Raw genomic sequence first — 23,142 nt, 5'->3', positions numbered from 1 at the left:
ACATCACTCATAATAGTCCCAAAGTGAAAAGAACTCATAACCCCTATTAATGAGTGGTTAAAATGTGTTGTATTTATACAATGGAGTATTATTCGTAATTTGTTTAGTTAAAAAGAGTGAAATATTGATAGTTCCAACATGGATGAACCTTGAAAACATTATGCTAAATGAAATAAGCCAGACATAAGAAACTACATATTGTATGATTCCATTTTTATGAAATGTCCAGAATATACAAGTCTATAAAGGTAGAAAGTAGATTAGTGGTTTGCCAGGGGAGGGGAAAATGGACAATGACTGCTTGGTGGATATGGGGTTTCTTCTGGGGATGATGAAAATATTCTGAAATTAAATAGTGGTGATAGTTGCATAACTTTGTAGATATACTAAAAACTAATGAGTTGTGTTCTTTTTTTTGAGACAGAGTCTCGCTTTGTTGCCCAGGCTAGAGTGAGTGCCGTGGCATCAGCCTAGCTCACAGCAACCTCAAACTCCTGGGCTCAAGCAATCCTGCTGCCTCAGCCTCCCAAGTAGCTGGGACTACAGGCATGTGCCACCATGCCTGGCTAGTTTTGTTCTATATATATTAATTGGCCAATTAATTTCCTTTCTATTTATAGTAGAAACGGGTCTCTTGCTCAGGCTGGTTTTGAACTCCTGACCTCGAGCAATCTGCCCGCCTTGGCCTCCCAGAGTGGTAGGATTATAGGCATGAGCCACCCCACCCAGCCAATGAGTTGTGTTCTTTAAAGGGACAGATTTTATGGTATGTGAATTATGTCTCAATTAAAAATATGTAAAGGACTTATTTTTTTCCTGGGATCATTGCTAGTGTCAATTTCTCCTGATTTATAAAAAGGGGGTAGAGTTGAGGATAAATAGAGTCTTTGTAAATGTATTATTATAAAAGTGGCTAAATGTTCTTGCTCTAGGATTTACATTTTTCCATTTCTTAAATAAAATGTATTTAAGTCATCACCCTCTTACTTTATTAAGCTTGGTTACTCTTAGGGGCCCTGGTTGCTATTCTCTTCATTTTCTAGAAGAGAATAGAAGAACATGAGCTCAAGAGTCAAAATATGTGGGTTTGAGTCCCATCCCCACCATTTATTAACTGTGACCTTGAATGTGTTACTTAATGTGTTTATATTGCAGTTTCTTCATCTGTAAAGTGGGAAAGTATTACTTCCTTATCTCATTGGGGTAGGTTAGGATTAAGAAGATAATGCCTCAGGTGCTTAAGTGCTTAAGAGTTCAGTAAACTCAGTTTCTCTTGATATCTTGGGCTTTAGAAGGATTTGAAAATTAAGCCCATGGTGATTTGTGCATTGAAATTATTCCTGGGGTATTATTTTTAGGGGTGATTTATAAGTATTGAATGTATAGAACTTTGAAGATTACAGTGTTATTTTAATCTTATTTTTATATTATTATATACTAAATATTTTTATTCTTCATAATTCAGTTCTTCAGGGCAAAGAAAAGATAGCACTTGTATAAAATATTGACTGTTCAACAAACTTTATTTGCATTTTCTTTGACTGTAGGAAAAGAATCTGGATGACAAACCATATCGTAATATCCAGGAACTAGAAAATTATGCTGAAAACACACAGAGCTCTGTTCTTTATTTAACGCTAGAAATATTGGGTAAGTTGTTTTTCTATTTTATACTTCTCTTTTCAAATAAAACACCTTTGAAATTTTACTCTTTCGTAATTTGACAGTCTAACCAGTTTTAGCACCAGAGTTTTTCTTTGTATAATTACTAGCTATAAAGGAACAGCTTTTTTTTCCCAGCATTTTTGGTTTTGTTTTGTTTTTGAGCAAGAAGGGGAATATATATGTATATATCTTTCTTTGGAGTGCAGACTAATCCAAAACTCAAACTCTCATACAAGTAATTTAGCTACCTCATGGGAATGCTGTAATTAATAACCTGAGAATTGCAGATGGCTTTACTTTTTTACTATAGCATCTCCTACAGGCCTGTAGCTTGACTTTTCCTTTTCTGTCAATAATACTTCCCCATGTAAACAAAAAAACTAAAAGAAATAAAACTGCATTTATAAAACTTTTCATGAGGTTTTTCTTCTTTCCTTAAAAAAAAACTTAGATGAAGGCTGGGTGCGGGTGGCTCACGCCTGTAATCCTAGCACTCTGGGAGGCCGAGGCGGGCGGATTGCTCGAGGTCAGGAGTTCAAAACTAGCCTGAGCAAGAGCAAGACCCCGTCTCTACTATAAATAGAAATAAATTAATTGGCCAACTAATATATATAAAAAATTAGCCGGGCATAGTGGCGCATGCCTGTAGTCCCAGCTACTTGGGAGGCTGAGGCAGAAGGATTACTTGAGCCCAGGAGTTTGAGGTTGCTGTGAGCTAGGCTGACGCCACGACACTCACTCTAGCCTGGGCAACAAGCGAGGCTCTGTCTCAAAAAAAAAAAAAAAAAACTTAGATGATTCTATTCCTTCTCTGACTTTGCTCCAAGTTAGTGATGTCTTATGAGGAAATTATTTGGGTTAAGGACAGTACCATCTTATCTGAAGATGGTAATATTAATATATTTTTATGCCACCCTAAAACAATAGTACAAGTCACCACTGAATTTGCCAGTCCTGTTCTGCCTGCAGCCCCAGTGACATCTTTGCCATCACAATGAAAGGAAGGAGCAAAGACAGAACATTTGTTAAGCATATGCTTAAAATAAGGTCACATGGAAATTGCACAGAGGAGAAGAAATGGAAGACTTGTGATGTTTTCCATGATAGCCAATTAAAATTCTAAATGTGTTCTTGGTGTGTCTGAGGAAAACTCTTGTATTTAGATACCTGCTGGTGGTAAATAGTCAACTTGTCTTTGTGCCCATTTCTTCCCTTATAAGTTCTGTTTTTCAGATCTAGAACAGGTTAAACACCTACTTTACATATTTAGGTGATTTCTCTGTGCTATTTCTATCGATTTGTTATGCACTTAAAGAGAATAGAGCAGCCTTGTTTAATTTCTGAAATCATAGGTATAAAGGATCTTCATGCAGATCATGCTGCAAGTCACATTGGAAAAGCCCAAGGCATTGTCACTTGCTTAAGAGCAACGCCGTATCATGGCAGCAGAAGAAAGGTGTTCCTTCCCATGGATATTTGTATGCTGGTAAGGCTGTAATTTGGACCTTCTAATAATTTACCTCAGGAATGCAGAAAGGGAAGTTAGCTCTTGGTTCTTTGCTTAGTCTAGTCAAGTAACTGCTTTGAAAGGAATGCTTATTGCTTACTGCCCATGGTCTTCCTCTTTTCATTCCAGAGTTATCGAGTCATAATTTTATCTGTCAGGCATTTTAGGTCTCTGGAGTAGCTATGAGTAAGAAGGTCCAGAGAACCTCATTTGGTATAGTTTCATGTTGATGTCTTACTCTCTTCCAAGCCATTGCAGTAATTATTCCTAGTGTTCCCCTTAGACTGTTCTTTATTTTATTGTACTGGAGGAAGTAATCTATTTAAAAAATCTTGTTTTTGAGAACTTTGATTTTCTGTATGAGATTCATTATTGTCTGTTCTTTTAAACTTTTTGTATTGGTTTTCTTGGGGTTATTTTTATTCTACTTACAGCAGTCATAAATTAACATCTTGTTGAATGTTCCAGGTGTGTGTGTGTGTGTGTGTATGCATACAAGTACACATAACACACATATATATAGATACATGCATTTTTAAAGAAAAAATAGGCATTATATTGTACATACTGTTCTAGCACCAATCTTCTTGAGCTGAATTAGTTTTAACTGAGCTTTTAGATTCCTAATATAATGTGTATTTTCCCACACAGCATGGTGTTTCACAAGAGGACTTTCTACGAAGGAACCAAGATAAAAATGTGAGAAATGTAATATATGACATTGCCAGCCAGGCACACTTGCACCTACAGCATGTAAGTAGACTCTTGCTGCCAAATCATTTAGGGAATGATAATTTCTAGATGTGGCTATTCCTAGAGCATGTATGGTATTCCCAACTTGGCGGTCTTTATTCCCCTTTTCATTGAATTGCCAGTAGATTTGTCTCAGAGACTATTGTAAACTTTTCTCACTTTGAAAAAATCCCCCCTCTCCCTCTCAGCGCATGAATGCACCTTTACTGGGTAAATCAAGGGTGAGCTTTCTCAGGCAGGCTGCTCTGTGCTCCGTCCACTCACTGTTTCTCTCTCTCAGAGGACAGGATGTCTTTTTGCCTTGCCAAGGCTGAAGCCTCTCCTCCCTCTTCCAGGACCTCATATCCTTGGCAGTCCCCAGCTGGTGTTTTCAGTTTGCTTCTCTGATGACTTGCCCCTTTTATCTTCTGGTTTGTTGTTATTGCCGTCTGAGTTTACAGGCAGCCTGTGGACACTTTGTGTATCTTTTTCTCTCCCAGAAGAACTTTTTGAATAAGTGGTCTGCATGCATTGTTACCTCAGGGCCTCACCTCCGTGGCACTGCTCACTGTGCTGTGATTTGGCTTCCGTCCTCTCCACTTTAATAAACAATCACTAGTAAATAATCTCCTTATCACCATTTTAATGGACATTTTTTTTTTCTTTCTTTTTTTTTTTTTGGACCAACTCAAAAGTCATATTCAAGATATTAATGGTCATTTAAAACTCATTCTTGATAACTCTTCTTCCTTTTTGACACCATAGATACCATTTTCTCTTTGAAACTTTCTTTTCCTTCCTTTGAGTCTTTGACTTGGCTTCTAAACTTGTTCCTTATTTCTCCCGCTTGTCAGTTTAGTTGTTCCCCAAGAGTTAGTTCTTCATCTTTTCTCAGACTTTACCTGGTCTTCTGTTTGGGATTTCACACTGTTAACTAGCCACTTCTTTCTTGAAATTGCCCTTCATGTCCATGATGTTATTCCCTTCTGATTCTCCTTGAGCGATTCCTTGATATTAGTGGCCCCTGAAGAGTTGGTGGGAACCTTTTATTTCCTTGATTCCCATAATGCTAATTTTTCCTGGTTCTTCTTGTGAACCTTTTTTTTTTTTTTTTTTTAACTTTAGTGGATTCTGAAGAGTTGGTCATTTATCTGCATACCTCAGGGCCTTTGTATTTGCTATGTTTCTACTTCCTATCCTCTCACCCCCAATAGTGTGTGCTCAGATGTCATCAGAAGATCTTTCTTGTCCACCTTATCTAAAATAACAGCCTCCCTTTCCATCACCCTCAGTCCCCTTACCCAGCTTAACACTTTTCACTATCTGACATTTTAAAAGTTTGACTATTGCCTCTCCACTCCATGGAGTATAAGTGATTTTGGTTTTATGCTGTATTCTTCCGGATCTAAAATTCCTGGTGCATTATAGGCCCTTGACAAATATTTGCAAAATACTAAATAATCAGATTGTAAGCTCTTTGAGGGCAAAGACTCTATCTTAAGCTTCTTTTGAATTTCCTAAAGAATCTAACACAGTTCTCTGCCTTAACAGAGGTGTAGATAAAATACATGGAGCTTTAGATGAGAAACTACTTGGGACTAGCAGAGTTTGGGGTAAGATCTGAGCACATGACAGAATCAAAGAGGCAGGAAAACCTTGGATCTGTGTGGGAACTGAGTAGTCCCACTCGATGGAATGTGTAATGCACCGGAGAAATACAAATTCCCAGGCCTCACTCCCTGGAGATTGGTACAGTAAGCCTAGGAAGGGACTAGGAGTCAAAATTTCCAAATGACTTTGAACAGCCAGCTTTGAAAACTACTGGCTTATAGGTTATGTGCAATACAGTGATGGAAAATAGGTTTGGAACGATGGTTTGAAGAAAGATTATGGAGTTTTGGAGGCTTTTGGGAGGCATTAGAGCATGGTGGATGAGAGTGCAGACTCTCAAACCGAAAGCCTGACTTTAAATCATGGCTCTGCCATTTACTGACCATGTGATCTTAACCTCTCTCTGCCTCGGTTTCCTTATCTGTAAAAGAGGATCATATTAGCACCTAGCTTAAGGGTTATTTGGATAAATGAGTTAACATATATAAAGAGTTTATAACAGTTCCTGGCATATAGTCAGTGAAATATAAGTTAGCTTTCATCATCATTGCCATCAACATCATTAAGTAAAGCAGTAAATTAGTGTTTCAGACTAGAAAACTCTGCCAGTAGAGTTTGAGATGAGTTTGGGGGTTGGGGAATCAGGGGACAATTAGGAGAGGGAGAAAAAGTGGCTTAGAGACTGTAGATGTTTATATATGTGCTTGTATATGTGTATGTGTATGTATACACATGTACATATATAACTGAAGCCCACCTCCATTTATAAGGTAGAAGAAGGAAAGAATGTTCAAAGAAATAGGAGAACTGAGAGCCAGTGTCTCTTGAAAAATCAAGGGGGTAAAATATTGCAAGAAAGGGGAATATTGAAGTTTTACATACTACAGAGAAATTGAAGAGAAAAGATGGTTCTGGTGATTAGTAAATCATGGGTGATCTTAGAGCAATTTTAGAAACAGCTGGGGGTAAAACCAGAGTGTGATGGGTTAAGAAGTGAGTCAGGAAATAGAGGGCGAGTATCTGCTCTTCCTGGCATAAGAGACAATATAAGTGAAGACATGGAGACAAGAGCGAATGCAGGATGGTGGGCATCAGTCAGAGTGGACCAGGTGTTCACAGCCCAGAGTGCTAGCGAGTTGGGTTGGGTAGATGAGCCTAGAGTCAAGATATGACAGCCTTAGAATTCCACCATAAATAGTTGAAACTTAACCTACCAGGGAGTTAAGTTAAAGAAAGTAAAAATGAAATTGTGGTGTAAGAACATCAGTTTGGCTGGCTGTGTGGAATGAATTAAAGGTCATGGAACAGAGAGGGAGGAAGATCTCTTAAGAGGATCTTACATTCATTTAAACAAGAGATAATGTCATTCTAAGCTAGGGAGGTGCTGGGACTTAATAACACAAGTATTTCTTCATTTACTCCTTACCACAGCTAGAGAGTCAAACTTATAAGATAATGTAAGAATTGGAAAATGCCAAAGCCAATCTGTAAGAAAGAATAGAATTTTTAATATAGTGGTTACTTCTTTCTGAGTCCTTTAGAGTTAGGAAACTAATTTTAATCTGCAGGCGATGAGCTATTTTCTTGCTTTAGAGAGAGTCCCTAGCTGTGTTGTTAAACTGCTGGTGTTGCTTTGTGTTTGCTTTCAGAGGGAGAGTGTTTATTTGCAGAAAAATTTCAAACCAGTTTCCTTATCTCTTCCTTTTTAGGCTAGGTCCTTCCACAAAAGTGTTCCTGTGAAAGCACTTCCTGCTTTTCTTCAGACGGTAAGTAGATTGATAGAGAAGGCTGTATAATTAGTGAAGCAGATGTGTGTGATCTCTTTTTACATTTTGTAAAGTTCCCAGTGCAGTTCTTTAGTCTGGAGCCTTTGTTTTTGTTTCCCTCCCTTATGGTGGGCTTCATTAGGTACATGGTGCTTTTGGTGATGATCATTTCTGCATTTCCCAGAGGCAGTTGAGCTGAGTTGTTAGCACTGAGTCTGCAGCCAGACTGTATTGGTTTGAATCTGTTTTGCCCCTTACTAGCCATGGGACCTTAAGTTCCTTACCCACTGTGTTTCTCAGTTTACTCATAGGTAAAATGGGAATAATAGAAGAAACTACCTCGTAGAATTGTTAGGCTATTTGTAGCTATATAAGTATTACTTACTATTTATTAAGTTTTTCTCCGTAGTAACCTGACCATATGGTGCCACTGGTTCCTGAACAGTGATTCACAGACCAGTGCTGAGCTGGCTGCATCAGAATAACCTGGAACGCTTTTTAAAAAAATACAGTTTCCTGGAGTCTTATTTAATAAGACTCTTGGGATTGAGAAGGAGGCCAGTTCCTGGGAGAATCTTCGATTTTAAAAAGTTCCCCAGGTGATTCTGATGTGTAGCCAGGTTTGGGAACTGTTCTAAAATTTATAAAGAAATGATAATCGCCACCAATTACTTAGTAGCTATTATGGAACAGGCCCTGAACTAGGTCATTCCATACATTTTTTTAGTCTTCCTAGGAATATATCTAGGTATGGCTACTTTGAACCAAGGTTCAAAGATTTGTATATCAATATTATCTACCTTTTCCCTTTAAAATATATTTAAAAATTTATTTTGATCCCTTCACCTTTTCTATCCTAATTTTCAGGTCTGCATGTTTGAAATCATTTTGTTTCTTTATTGGGTTTGCTTATTATACAAGTAATAAACTAATATTTTAAATGTTCACATAATGTAAGAGAACGCAAAAGAAGAAATTAGAACCCTTGCAATTCCATCCCACTCAGAAATAATGTCTGTTCATCTTTCTGGACCTTTTATGTACATGTAATTGTTTATGTATTTTTGCATGTGTCAACACATTGTACTATATCACCCTTTTTAATGGCTATTTATTTGGTGGATATACTATCACCTGTTTAACATACTAAGATAGAATAACTCCATAAAGGTTAAGGATTTTGTTTTTTTCAGTTTCATGATAAAGGTTGTTCTCAACCTTGACTGCCCATTAGAATCACTTGGGGGGGGGGTTAAAAAAACCAAAACAGCTGGGCGCGGTGGCTCACGCCTATAATCCTAGCACTCTGGGAGGCTGAGGCGGGCGGATTGCTCGAGGTCAGGAGTCCGAAACCAGCCTGAGCAAGAGCAAGATCCCGTCTCTACTATAAATAGAAAGAAATTAATTGGCCAACTAATATATATATAAAATTAGCCGGGCATGGTGGCGCATGCCTGTAGTCCCAGCTACTCGGGAGGCTGAGGCAGAAGGATTGCTTGAGCCCAGGAGTTTGAGGTTGCTGTGAGCTAGGCTAACGCCACGGCACTCACTCTAGCCTGGTCAACAAGCAAGACTCTGTCTCAAAAAAAAAAAAAACCCAAAACAATGCTTGGGCCCCTTTCCAGACCAACTAATTAATAATACCTAAGAGGCTAGAGGCAGGCATTGACACTTTTTAAAAGCTTCTCTTGTAAAATGCAGCTAGGGTCCAACCAGTGGCTCTCCACATGTGGTCCCTGGACCAGCAACATTCAACTCACCTGGGAACTTGTTAGATGTGCGTATCTTCTGCTTTACTTGTAGACCTACTGGATCAGAAACTCTGGGGCTGGGGCCAGCTCTCAGTTTCTCTCCTGTGCCAAGAGAAACTAGAAGGATAACATGGCAATTCCTGAGGGAGGGACTGCTTCTATCATATACCCTCATTCTTTTTGTTTTGTTTTTTTGAGACAGAGTCTCTCTCTCGTTGCCCTGGGCTAGAGTGTAGTGGCATCATTGTAACTCACTGCACCCTCCAATTCCAGGGCTCCTGCCTCAGTCTCCTGAGTAGCTGGGACTACAGGTGGGAGCCACTGCACATGGCTGATTTTTCTATTTTTTTTTTTTTTTTTTTTTTTGAGACAGAGTCTCACTTTGTTGCCCAGGCTAGAGTGAGTGCCGTGGCGTCAGCCTAGCTCACAGCAACCTCAAACTCCTGGGCTCGAGTGATCCTTCTGCCTCAGCCTCCCGGGTAGCTGGGACTACAGGCATGCGCCACCATGCCCGGCTAATTTTTTATATATATATATCAGTTGGCCAATTAATTTCTTTCTATTTATAGTAGAGACGGGGTCTCGCTCTTGCTCAGGCTGGTTTTGAACTCCTGACCTTGAGCAATCCGCCCGCCTCGGCCTCCCAAGAGCTAGGATTACAGGCGTGAGCCACAGCGCCCGGCCTGATTTTTCTATTTTTAGTAGAGATGAGGTCTTGCTCTTGTTCAGGCTGGTCTTGAACTCCCAAAGAAATATTTTCAAAGTTTTTTATTCTCTTTTAAAATTATTGATATTTGCTATATACAAATGAATATGTCCATATATATATGTGAATATATCATAAAGTATAGCATAATAAACACTCTTGAACTCACCACTCAATCCAGGAACTAGAATGTCACCATTAAATTGCACTCATGTGCTTTCCTCATCTCATCCCCCTGCCTCTGCCTGCCTCTTTTAGGTAGCAATCCTAAATTTTGTGTGTATTGTTTCCTTTTCTTCCCCCACCCCCACCCGCCTGTTCCCTTGCTTTTATTCCAAGAAGTTTTCTTCATTTTATATATTCCTAAACAATATGTTCCTTGGTTTTGTTTTTGAGCTTTATAAAAAGTAATCATTTTGTGTTTGTCTTCTAGAACATATAACACACTCTTAATGTTTCTGAGATTTGTGCAAATGTTGCATCTAGCTGTAGTACATTCACTTCACTGCAGTATAATATTTCATCGTATGAGCTATTTATCTTTTTTTGCCAAAGAATTTCTGGGTTGTTTCCAAGTCAAGTTTTTTGCTAATATAAAATAAGGCAGCTGTGCACATTTGTGCACATATCTCCTATTATACATATATGTAAGTTAGGGTTTTAAAACATAGATAACTAATTTGTTTGGATGTATACACCTATATTAAAAATGTGTAGGAAAAAGGGCTGGAAGAAAATACAATACTTTTTGTTTTCTTTCCTCCCATCTGTGTATTCTAAAAAACCTAAAACCACATAATCCCTGTGTAGGACCATGCAAGTTCCGTGCTGCAGAACTCCAGGGGGCACTGTGCACATGGACTGGGAAGGAAGTGCTGCCTCTTAGAATCATGGAGTATAAAACTAAAATGTTATTAAAATAAAATGAAAATGTATAAATGAATAAAGATAACTGAAAACCAAAAAATAAAGAGTACTGTACATCTTTGATGTTTTCTATCCTGCCACTATCCTGGCGAAGACTTTTTCAACCTTTATGTGGTAGGGCAAGGATGGGGTGACATTTATAGAGACCTATGATTATTCTCCCTGGTTGAAAATCATGTGTTCTAGCAAGCACATGGAGACCCATTCAACTTTTTCACAAAATAGTTTCTTGAAAAGACAACTTGAGCTCCCTCTAATGGCGTATTGCATTTGGGGGTAGGAGTGGGGAGGATGTTTGATTTTCCCTGATTGAAGCCTCCTTTTTGTATTCCACAGAATCTAGTAGTAACACCAGGCAAACATAATCTCTCTGATCCTTTACATCTTTACCAGAACATATTTTTTTTGGATCAAAAAAGGCTTGATATTTTTAGTAATAGCTCGTGATACCATTTTACTTTCCTAACAGAAACTTCTTAGGAGATGTCTTTATTTTCTATCTCACTTCTAAAATCCTCATTTAAATTGTTATTATGTAGAAGACCATTTCAGGGAAACTAAAACAGCCTTAATACTTATAGTTTTTCTTTAGTTTCTTTTAAAGACTTGATCATTTTATGATCTAGTGACCACTACTTTCTCTTTCCAGGTTTCTCTAGAGGACTATTTAAAGAAAATTCAACGAGTGGATTTTGATATATTCCACCCATCTTTACAGCAGAAGAATACATTACTTCCATTATCTTTGTATATTCAGTCATGGAGAAAAAGATATTAAAATAATTTCATGGCACTGATATTCATTAACTTTTATTCTAATAGTCGTACAAAAGTATACTTATTTCTGTTTAGAAACAACAGGAACTGATTCTGTTTACTTAAGGGGAAGGTGAACTTATCAGATGGAGTTGAGTAGCTCACAGAATTAAGAAGTTGCTGTGGGATACCAAGCAGGGTACCAAGACACTGCTGAGATTCTGCTACAGGCCCCACAATTGGCACCACCAGCCCCCAGACAAAGTTGGCTGTGCCGTCCCTGGGAAGTTGGAGCCTAGGAGGGAAACTTTGTTTAGCTGTGCTTGGGCTGTAAGCCAAGCTTCATCCAGAGGACAGGGAGAGAGAACATTGTTGTCCTCCCTTCAGCCTTTGTGGGGGAAAGGGAAAGGACCTTAAGTTAGCACAGGGGTTTGCGTGCCGAGCAGCTGAAACTCAGGTGTTCACAGCTGGAAAATGCGTTTATTTAGGGGTCACAAACAGTGAAGGTAATGTTTGGGGAGTATCAGTCACTGTATTGAGGGCTTTATATCCTTAACATTTAACCTTTACAATCTAGTGTGAAAATTTATCCATGATGATCATTTCTTTAGGTAAGGCAGTGGCTGGCAATACCTTTAATTTGACTTTAGCTCTGGCTAATTTAGAAGCTTTTACTTTTTTTTGTTAATCCCAGAGCTTCAGTATGTCATTTAGCATTATCATGATCATGAACAAAATTGTATTGACAAAATTTGTATCAGCATAAATTATATTAACAATATTATATTGAACATCTATTAAGAGGATGCTACATTTAAAAAAAAAATTAACACGCATTGCACTTCTCATCGATAAGCACTGTGCTGTCTACTTTCATTGATATTCTCATTTGATTTTCCTAAAAACCCTATGAAATAGGGCATGATTTTGTTCATTAAACTTTTAAATTATAAAGGACATCCCAATTACAAAAACCAAAATTCTTTACAATGCTGGTAGTTGGTCGATCTGGAATCTAAATGAATTTCTGACTCTCAAACCAAGATTATGTCACAGTTTTCTTTTTATATATATATGTATGTATTTATAACTAGTTACACGTTGGATTCATAATTAGGCATCACCATTAGTAGTTGGCACAGTTTCGTCATTTAAGCTCAGGGCACAATTTTCTTTTTCCTGCATTTTCGGGTGTCTTGTCTACTGTCCCATTGTCCTCTATCCTATGTCTCTTAAGTCTTTGGTTTCAGCTATGAATTGGTGGCTACTTAAATCGTGAGTGGCTTAAAATATTACATTTTTGCAAATAAAATTCAAATGGAGAGCTTTTTGAGGGCAAGAGTACATTCATCTTGGCATCCCCCAGTACCTAGAATGGCTTCTGATTTAGAGCAAGTACATGTTAATAATGTATAACTAAGCTGGGCGTGGTGGCTCACGCCTGTAATCCTAGCTCTTTGGGAGGCTGAGGCAGGCGGATCGTTTGAGTTCAGGAGTTCGAAACCAACCTGAGCAAGAGCGAGACCCCGTCTCTACTATAAATAGAAAGAAATTAATTGGCCAACTAATATATATAGAAAAAATTAGGCGGGCACATGCCTGTAGTCCCAGCTACTCAGGAGGCTGAGTCAGCAGGATTGCTTGAGCCCAGGAGTTTGAGGTTGCTGTGAGCTAGGCTGATGCCACGGCACTCACTCTAGCCTGGGCAACAAAGTGAGACTCTATCTCAAAAAAAAAAAAATGTATAACTGAATGAACGTGCAATGTGGTTGTGTATATTAATATACTTTTAGTTGATAATGATGCTGAAAGAATATCCTCTTGTTTAATTTTAAGGCTTGAGATAGCCATTTACTTGTCTTCAAAGGCAAGTACAAGGAAATGGGACATGTTTCCTCTTGGGATTCTGAATGTTCCGGGGGGTGAAAAGTTCATTAGAGAGAGTCTTTGTTAGTGAGTATTGTCTGCAGGTCTTCCCAGGTTAAATTTGGCAACAATCATCTTGGTTCCTGTCTAAGGGACTTAAAAAGAAGGGTTTAAACACTCAACTGGATTATTGGATTCTTTACTGGAGTAGAAGCCAATTTACTATTAAGTAAATAATTTCAAAATACTTTCTAAGCCATTTTAAATTTGATGCTTAGAGATTTGGGTGAACTAAAATTACCAATCTCCTAAAGATTAAAATGGAGTTGTATTCATTGAAATTTACTGTATTATTAATTTCCTGGCATAAGAGATACTCCGTGTGTGCCAACATTCTTTTTTATTTTTCAAATCTCTTTGAGTTTTTATTAGAGTATTTTAGGCCAGGCGTGTTGGCTCACGACTATAATCCTAGCACTCTGGGAGGCCGAGGCAGGAGGATTGCTTGAGCTCAGGAATTTGAGACCAGCTTCAGCAAGAGTGAGACTCTGTCTCTAATAAAAATAGAAAAATTAGTTGTGGTACACGCCTGTAGTCCCAGCTACTTGAGAAGCTGAGACAGAAGGATCGCTTGAGCCCAGGATGACACCACTGCACTCTACCTGGGGCAACAGAGTAAGACTGTGTCTCAAAAAATAGATAAATACATAGAGTATTTTAAAGGAGTCAACATTTTCAAATCATTTTAGATGTACTTTATACAGAATAGGTGGACTGCAACAGATAACCAATATTAAATATAAATTACAGATCAATCTCAACTTAGGTAAAGCTGCATATCATTATGAAATAAGTTTTGAGTAGTTCTCAGTCAAATGACAATATAGTTTTCTTTCCTTTTGGTTAAAGCTCTCCTCTAGGCCAGGCATGGTGGCTCATGCCTATAATCCTAGCACTCTGGGAGGCTGAGGCAGACGTATCGTTTGAGCTCAAGAGTTCGAGATCAGCCTGAGCAAGAGCGAGACCCCATCTCTACTAAAAATAGAAATTAGCTAGACAACTAAAAATATGTATAGAAAAAATTAGCCGGGCATGGTGGCGAATGCCTGTAGTCCCAGCTACTCGGGAGGCTGACACAGGAGGATCGCTTGAGCCCAGGAGTTTGAGGTTGCTGTGAGCTAGGCTGACACCACAGCACTCTAGCTGGGGCGATAGAGTGAGATTGTCTCAAAAAAAAAAAAAAAAAGCTCTCTTTTTGATAAAATTAAATTGTTCTTGAGGAATATAACAGTAGCTAACACTTACTGACCACAAACTTAAAAACATGGTCTACTTTGCATTACTATGCTTTAATCCTCACGGTGAAGTAAGTCTATTTTCCAAAGGATACAACTGTCCTAGGGATGTTAGATTTAAAGTCACACAGCTATTAATACTAGAGCTGGATGCCAAACCCACATGAGTTCAGTACCAGAGCCCATTATTTTTACCATTATTGAGATTGTAAAATAAACTGCCAAGTTTAAAAGCTGAAGGACATAACTTTTTTTCAGAAATAAGTATTACTACATAAATTTCAGGTACAAATTAGTTTTTAAAAAAGTAATTACGGCTGGGCGTGGTGGCTCATGCCTGTAATCCTACACTTTGGGAGGCTGAGGCGGGCGGATTGCTCGAGGTCAGGAGTTCGAAATTAGCCTGAGCAAGAGCAAGACCCCGTCTCTAATATAAATAGAAAGAAATTAATTGGCCAACTAAAAATACATAGAAAAAAATTAGCCAGGCATGGCGGCGCATGCCTGTAGTCCCAGCTACTCAGGAGGCTGAAGCAGGAGGATCGCTTGAGCCCAGGAGTCTGAGGTTGCTGTGAGCTAGGCTGAAGCCACAGCACTCACTCTAGCCTGGGCAACAAAGCGAGACTCTGTCTCAAAAAAAAAAAAAAAAAAAAAAGTAATTACTACGTAAAGTCCAACTACAAATTAGGCGAGAGAGAAATAGGCGATTGAAATAGATATTGAGTGCTGGTCACTGGGTAAGTGCAGGAGGGGGACGTTAACTGCCTTGGAGGTCAAAGAGGGTTTCCCAGAGGAGGTGGCATGTGAACAGTGTCAGGAAGGTTGGGTGGGAGCCAGTGCTTGGGGAGGGGGTGATGAAGTTGCGTGGAGGTCCTTGGCCGAAGGAGCAGTGTGTACAAAGGCCAGGAAGCAGAGCGGATGGTGTAAACTCTAAATCAAGACTCCTCATTTTTTTTTTTTTTTGCCTTTAACTTATTTAAGTAAAAAGAACAGAATGTCCAGAGTTCTTAGGAAAGTCTGTGAATCAAAAGTGGCCACATCCCCTGGTGTAATGAAACACTCTGAATTAAGATCAAAGCCTTGGGAATTTATATTTTGTCCATTTCAGCAAATCCCTAGGTGCCCTTGGATTTGTTTTCGCTCATATAACTTGGACTTCTGTGAAGACACTGGCCTAATCGATTGCCTTGTCCAGAAAGATCCACAGAGTTGTAAACATTATGCAGACAGCTATTGAAAATAAAAGCAAAACATTATCCTACTGTTTGTTCCAGTAAGGAGGACTGGGCAAGAAACCACACACACCCAGAATTGAGAATGGTATCGGAAATGGGTCAGAAGGAGGGGAGAGGAGTTGGGGGGAATACATTAAAATAATTTGGACTCTTCACTTTACCTACTTTTTCTTATAATGAGCATATATTTCTTGGGTAACTGTGAAGTTATTTCTTAAAAATTAGGACCCTTCAAGTGAGAGAGCTGGTGGTAGGCAGGGAAGGTGATTGAATTTATGGAACAATGGATAGGTGGGCATGAACTTTTCTATCAAATCTGTATATACCAGTTAAAAGAGTTTGTTCAACAACAGAAAGGAATATTTGGCACAATAAATACATTACTCATTATGTAGCATAAGCTGAAAAGAAAGATACTGAAAGAGTTTACATACAGAGCAGTAGCGTACCGTGTAGTGTTGTGAAGCACTTCTTTTAAGAGTGTGGACTCTGGAGGAGCCTGACTGCCCCTGGGCTCATTCCCAGCTCTGCCACCCTGACAGCTGTGTCGCCTTTGCAAGTTAGCCTGAGCCTCAGTTGCTCCATTTGTAAAATAGGCAAAATCATATCAACCTCAATGTTTGTGAGGAAGAAATGAGTTTCTATATGTAAAGCGCTTAGAGCAGTAGTAAACAACAAGTGTTAACATTATTATGCAGAAGTCACAAACTGAACCTGAACCAAATTAGGCTTGCAGGCATATTTTGTTTTGCAGGTTTGGCATTTGAAAAAGAATGAGAACTTGAATGCCTTTAGACAGGATGTGTACTCTCCAATTGGCCACAGGTCCCAGCACGAGCTAATACCACAAACTCAGCCTGACTCATAGATTGGTGTTGCTTACTCTATAAACACTTGAGTTTATGACCAGTAATTTAGGAGACTTGGTAGATGGTGGATTAATAACAAGGGATTAATAACAACTTGGGGCTAGCTTCATGAAGCACGGTTGTGCTTTCTCCCAAAATGCTGTAACTATTGTTTTGCACATTTCTCCTTCACTTAGCCATGTTACCTGAGTGTAAGACAATGTTTTATTCATCTTTGTATGTCCAGAACATGCTATAGATCCTGATGGCTGCTCCAAAAATCTTTGTGGTCCGAATGAACATGCTGTAGTATAATGTGGGGTAGAAGGCTACTAGGAAGTGTTAATTAGAGTTTGGGCTGATGAGTGAAGGATAAAACCAGAAGTGTTTGTCAGAGATGTGGCAGCTGGGCAACGCATATGACGTTCGAGAGTATGATTGGAAAACAGGGTGCGAGGAAGGAAAAATGAGGCTGGAAAGATAAATAAATCATAGACCACATTAATGATGTTTGGATTTTTAAGAATGGCATGTGATTTGAAAACAAGTACTTCTCCACAAATGGTCCATAACACATACATTTTGTGTATATACTCATGGATATTATTTACATTATTTCTAATGTAATCATATCGCTGGATAAGCAGTGCCTTTTAAATCAGACGTGAGACAGAATGTCATTATTGTTGTTTGATAAATCCATGGGTTGACTTTTTATTCCCCTGCACAAATACTGTTTCCTTTGAGTCACCCTTGTCTCATTAAACAGTCCTGCCTTGGTGTACTGTGTGTTTTCCCTTTTATTTTTAATCATGCTTAATCTTCCCAGCTGCTTAGTTATATAATAATGTCCAGTGTGTTTTAAACACAGGCCTACATAATGATTTTCTCAGAGAGCAAGTTCAAGAGCTTTTTAAAACCACAAGATCTCTTTTGTGGGTGCTCCAAGGATTTTTTAGGGATGTAACATTAATGATTTGAAAAGCTATTTCACTATGTCCTATATTTGTTTCTTCCTGCAGTTGTTTTATATGATGTTAATTTTCTAAATTGACTAATATAAGTTGAGAAATTTCTCAAATTAATCAACATAAAGACACCACTTCCACCCCTTTCTTGTGGCTGTTCCACGTGGTTGTCAGAAATAGATCTGTTTGAATCTTGCTTTAGGGGATATATCATACACTCTTTCCTAAGAGGTCATTTATAAAAATGAATGTGTTTGTTTTCTTTTTACACAACTAACCCACATATGTTCATTGCAGAAATCTTGGGAAAATAAACACAAAAGTATAAAGGAAAAATATTTTTTACATCACCCATAATTTCACAAGGTAAAAGGTAACCGTTGTGATGTTACTTTATTTATATGTAGATACATATATATAAAATGTTGATTTTTGTCCATGGTTCCTGGCTCATAATTCCCATAGCTCTTAGTATAGTCTTTTGTTATAATGTTGAGGCACTTTTAGGCCTCAGAAGCAGGCCTCAGTAAACAGAATCTCTCCCTCTGACCTTCTTCTGCCTTCCTCTCACTTGCTCCTTTTTATTCCCAAGGCAGGATTGTAATCTTCACTCACCCTTCTGATTGTGGGTCTTCAGACCGCTGTGTCAGAAGGTGTTCTACCCATACTCTGGGTGAAGGAATGCTACAGAGAGGCCACGAAGAAGGTAAACAGACTTGCTGGGTTTCCCCATTTAGTTTGTTGGTGTTAGATCATACTCTTTTTGTCCAATCACATTTCTACACAGTTGGCAATCATGCCTAGCCAATGAAGTCTCCATGAAAGGCCCAAGAGAACAGGATTTGGAACGCATTAGGTTCCTGGAGGGTAGCGCCCAGGGAGAGCATAGAAGGCCCCCACCCCTTCCCCATGCCTCGCCGTGTGCTTCTTTTCTTGTGTATCTTTTATATTATAATAAACCAGTAAATGTAAGTAGCGTTTCCCTGAGTCCCATGAGCTGTTCTAGCAAATTATTCTAACCCAAAGAGGGGATCGTGGGAATCTTGTTTTATAGCCATCAGTCCGAAGCACAGGTTAAACAACCTGGAGCTTGCGATTGGCATTGTAAGTGAAGGGGCAGTCTTGAGGACTGAGCCCTCAACATGTGGCATCTGACACTATCTCTAGGTAGATAGTGTTGGAATCAAATTGGAGGACATGTCCACTGCAGAATTGATTGCTTCTTTGCTGTTGAGGAGAAATCCTTATGTATTTTGGAGTCACAGAAGTCTTCTATGTTGATTTTTGAGTGAAAGCACAGAAATAACATAGTTCATAGTTTTTCCACTAACAACCACCATTAACATTTTGGTCTATGTCCTTACATTTTTTTCCCTTGGCATACATATAATATACAAAAATAGTACAGTCTGCTTATTGTTTTTTTAGTCTGCATTTTAGCTTAGCAATACAGTGTGAAAAAATGAGATTAGAAAAATATTCTTAGACCGGGTATGGTGTCTCATGCCTGTAATCCTAGCACTTTGGGAGGCCAAGGCAGGAGGATGGCTTGAGGCCAGGACTTTGAGACCAGCCTAGGCAACATAGCAAGACCCCATCTCTACAAAAAATAGATAAATTAGCCAGGCATGGTGGCCCACATCTGTAGTCATAGCTGCTTGGGATGCTGAGGTGGGTAGATCACTTGAATCTAGGAGTTCAAGGTTATAGTGAGCTATGATTGTGCCACTGCACTCCAGCCTGGGTGACAGAGCAAGACCTTGTTTCTAAAAAGAAAGGAAAATATTCTTATTAATTTTTATTCTATAGAATATTATTTTAATTTAGTGGGAATATGTTGTATCTTTTGTACTTACAATTCAAATGTGCTTAAGGCCTCCAGCCTTCTGAGCTCAGCCTTTAAGCCAAATAAAGTCGTTTAAGCCACTGTCATACGTAATGTTCTCTGAAAAGCCAACATGACCTTTGCCAATATTAGGATTTCCAGGACAAAATGAAACATGGGATTTATGTATTTCTGTCACTTCTCAGTATAGTTTCATTTACCTTTAATTTATTATGGATGAATTTGAGCATTTTTAATATATTCAAAAACATTTGTTTAGGCTTTGATTTAATTCTTTATATTCTTTGCTCCTATGAAGATTAGGAAAACTTTACTCCCATGATTTCTTTTAGTACTTCTATGTTTTTATTTCTTGCATTTGGACCCACATGGAATTAATCTGAAGCAAAGTGTGAGGTATGGATCCACAAGTGGTTGCCTAGTTAAGCCAATAGCATCAGATTTGAAAAGCGGTCTTGAGCATATTTCTGTACTCAATTTCCATATGTATTTGAGGCTGAGGAGTATTTTAAAGAAATTTGAGAAGGTCCCTTTTTTTTTTTTTTTTTGAGACAGAGTCTCACTTTGTTGCCCAGGCTAGAGTGAGTGCCGTGGTGTCAGCCTAGCTCACAGCAACCTCAAACTCCTGGGCTCAAGCAATCCTCCTGCCTCAGCCTCCCGAGTAGCTGGGACTACAGACATGCGCCACCATGCCCGGCTCATTTTTTCTATATATATTAGTTGGCCAATTAATTTCTTTCTATTTATAGTAGAGACTGGGTCTCGATCTTGCTCAGGCTGGTTTCGAACCTCCTGACCTCGAGTAATCTGCCTGCCTTGGCCTCCCAGAGAGCTAGGATTACAGGCATGAGCCACCGTGCCCATTGGAGAAGGTCACTTTTTAAAGAAATGTTCCCCTAAGTCCATTTTATTAAAAATAAAAACTCTTTGAGAAGTGAGCAGTCACTCTCTACTTGATCATTTTCATAAATTTGTCTTCTTAAAAAATTAGTGTGTCTAAAGTGGAGTAGTCTAGAGCAAGGATCCTCAAACTTTTTTTTTTTTTTGAGACAGAGTCTCGCTTTGTTGCCCAGGCTAGAGTGAGTGCCGTGGCGTCAGCCTCGCTCACAGCAACCTCAGACTCCTGGGCTCAAGCAATCCTTCTGCCTCAGCCTCCCAAGTAGCTGGGACTACAGGCATGTGCCACCATGCCCGGCTAATTTTTTACATATACATATCAGTTGGCCAATTAATTTCTTTCTATTTACAGTAGAGACGGGGTCTTGCTCTTGCTCAGGCTGGTTTTGAACTCCTGACCTCGAGCAATCCGCCCGCCTCGGCCTCCCAGAGAGCTAGGATTACAGGCGTGAGCCACCGCGCCCGGCCTGATCCTCAAACTTTTTAAACGGGGCCAGTTCACTGTCCCTCAGACTGTTGTAGGGCCCTTGGAGAGTGTGGCACACATTCCACACATGCGCACTGTGGGCCCGGGAAGAGTCGGCTGCTAAGCAGGACGGGCAGTGGTGGCGGAAACACCCAGAGAGCCAGATAAATGTCCTTGGCAGTCCGCATGTGGCCCGTGGGCCGTGGTTTGAGGACCCCTGGTCTAAAGTCTAGAGAAATCAAATTTCAGTCAATGCCTTCAGCTTTCTCTTTCTCTGACTTTTACTAAAAGAAGAAACAAAAGTATTTTATTTTTTTGATTTCTTTTTTTCCTCCTTGACCTCTTTAAACAGTGAAAAGGCAGCAGAAGAGAGGAAGAGGATAAACTAGAGGCCTTTGTAAAACCACACTGCAAGTTAGCATGCCTCTGAGCAAAAACGACACATTACACAGCTCTAAATCATCCTGACTATCTGTTTTGTTTTTATTCTCTTGGTTTGGGGCAGGTCCAAAATAAAAAAGGGAGCTTTAGTTCATTGACCTGTCCAGTTTCTCCAGGGGTTAGGTCAGACGTGAACCATAATAACCAAGAGAACTGTTGTGCTGGGCCCAGGGCTCAACCAAGGAATGTGAGGCAGACTAGTAATTAAGCTCCTTCTAAACTAATTTTCATTCAGATACATTTTCAAGATTCATTTAACGTGGATGGAGTTGGTGGTGGTGAGGGTTGTTTTCCCCACTCGGTGCTCTGTCTTCCCAAACCTGTCTTAGTTAAACCGTCTGTTTTAGCTGGCTCTCATGCCAAGAGCAATCCAGCAGGGGACAGGGAGTGCGAGTCCAGCTTCACCACTTGCCTCTGTCCACACTGGCGGGAAGGGCTCCTGGTTACTGCTATGCGGGGTGGGGGTTCTGGATACCCACTGGGCATGCGCCCATACCGCTGGGCTGGGAGCAGGGTTACTCTTCTGCACATGGGCTCCACTGACGCCGCCGCCCGGGGAGGTGGCCTCATTGTCACTGGGCAGTGGTGAAAGTGTTGCCTCCCCACTAAGCCTCTTCTGACCCCACGCCAGCAGGGAGGAGGAGGGAGTGCCTTTGTAGCTGCTGCCAGCGGAGGTCCAGAAGCCCCATGTGGTCTCCTCTTACTCAGGAGCGGAGCCTCCTTACCCCCCAGTGGAGATGAAAGTGCCTTCCCTGTGGCCTTCTCTGATCCCACGCCAGCCAGCGCAGGTGTGGCCCCTCGTTACAGCCTGGTGAGGGAGGAAGTCTGGACTTCCACTCCCCCCTGGCTAGTGTAGGTAGGAGTGGGGGCTGCAGTGTTTTCTGTGCATTTTAGCTGGAGTCAGTAGTTGCAGTCTAAACGTTTCTGTCCTGTTAGGCTGCCCCTTTCCTGGGCCTTTGGCTAGACAGATTTTTTTAGGGGATTTTTTTTCTTTGCTCCCATTGTTGGCATTTCTGGGTTGCCAACTCCAAGTCTGGGGTATAAGAGACTAAAAAAACATAAAAACAAAAAACCAGGAAACTTATTTCCAGGTTGTTCCTTGGATACCAAAGTCCTTAGCCCGTCAGCCTTTTCTCTACACCTTTTCAGAGTCTTTTTATGTTTGACTTATACACAATGCCCAGGGTTTTTAGTTGTGAGTAGTGGAAGCAATAGGGAAAAGTATATCTACTCCATCGTCCTGGAAGCAGAGTCAAGATATAACTTAAAGGCTGGGGGCACTGGTTTATGCCTGTAATCCCAACACTTTGGGAGGCCAAGGCAGGAGGATTGCTTGAGGCCAGGAGTTCGAGACCAGCCTGGGCAATGTAGTGAGACCTTGTCTCTACAAAAAAAGATATAATTTAAAAATACTGTTGACTTCATGTTTTTGGAATTGTGCAGAGGTTTTTTTTTTGGAGACAGAGTCTCACTTTGTTGCCCAGGCTAGAGTGAGTGCCGTGGCGTCAGCCTAGCTCACAGCAACCTCAAACTCCTGGGCTCAAGCAATCCTCCTGCCTCAGCCTCCCGAGTAGCTGGGACTACAGGCATGTGCCAACCATGCCTGGCTAATTTTTTCTATATATATTAGTTGGCCAATTAATTTCTTTCTATTTATAGTAGAGACGGGGTCTCACTCTTGCTCAGGCTGGTTTGGAACTCCTGACCTTGAGCAATCTGCCCGCCTGGGCCTCCCAGAGTGCTAGGATTACAGGTGTGAGCCACCGCGCCTGGCCTGTGCAGAGGTTTGTTTACCACTGGTATGCTAAATCCCCCACTAGAACAGTGTCTGGTAGCTGCTTAATAACATTCAGTGACTG

The 23,142-nt window shown here is 40.0% G+C and overlaps 1 protein-coding gene across 6 annotated transcripts in view; it reads left to right on the top strand.

Moving 5' to 3' along the window:
* The window catches only part of NDUFAF6 (NADH:ubiquinone oxidoreductase complex assembly factor 6), a 28,091-nt gene extending 16,629 nt beyond the window's left edge, over positions 1–11,462 (top strand). For 5 of the 6 annotated variants that reach the window (XM_076005151.1, XM_012772828.2, XM_020288925.2 and 2 more), the window contains 5 exons: positions 1,548–1,650; positions 3,018–3,151; positions 3,824–3,925; positions 7,225–7,281; positions 11,315–11,462. In XM_076005151.1, the coding sequence (XP_075861266.1) occupies positions 1,548–1,650; positions 3,018–3,151; positions 3,824–3,925; positions 7,225–7,281; positions 11,315–11,443 (525 nt within the window). In that variant the 3' untranslated portion in view covers positions 11,444–11,462. The other variant, XM_012772830.2, reaches the window with a different exon arrangement.
* The last annotated feature ends 11,680 nt before the right edge of the window (positions 11,463–23,142 follow it).

Source organism: Microcebus murinus, chromosome 7 (genome assembly GCF_040939455.1).
Source record: "Microcebus murinus isolate Inina chromosome 7, M.murinus_Inina_mat1.0, whole genome shotgun sequence".
Lineage (NCBI taxonomy): Eukaryota > Metazoa > Chordata > Mammalia > Primates > Cheirogaleidae > Microcebus > Microcebus murinus.
This window is presented reverse-complemented; position numbering and strand designations above follow the sequence as displayed.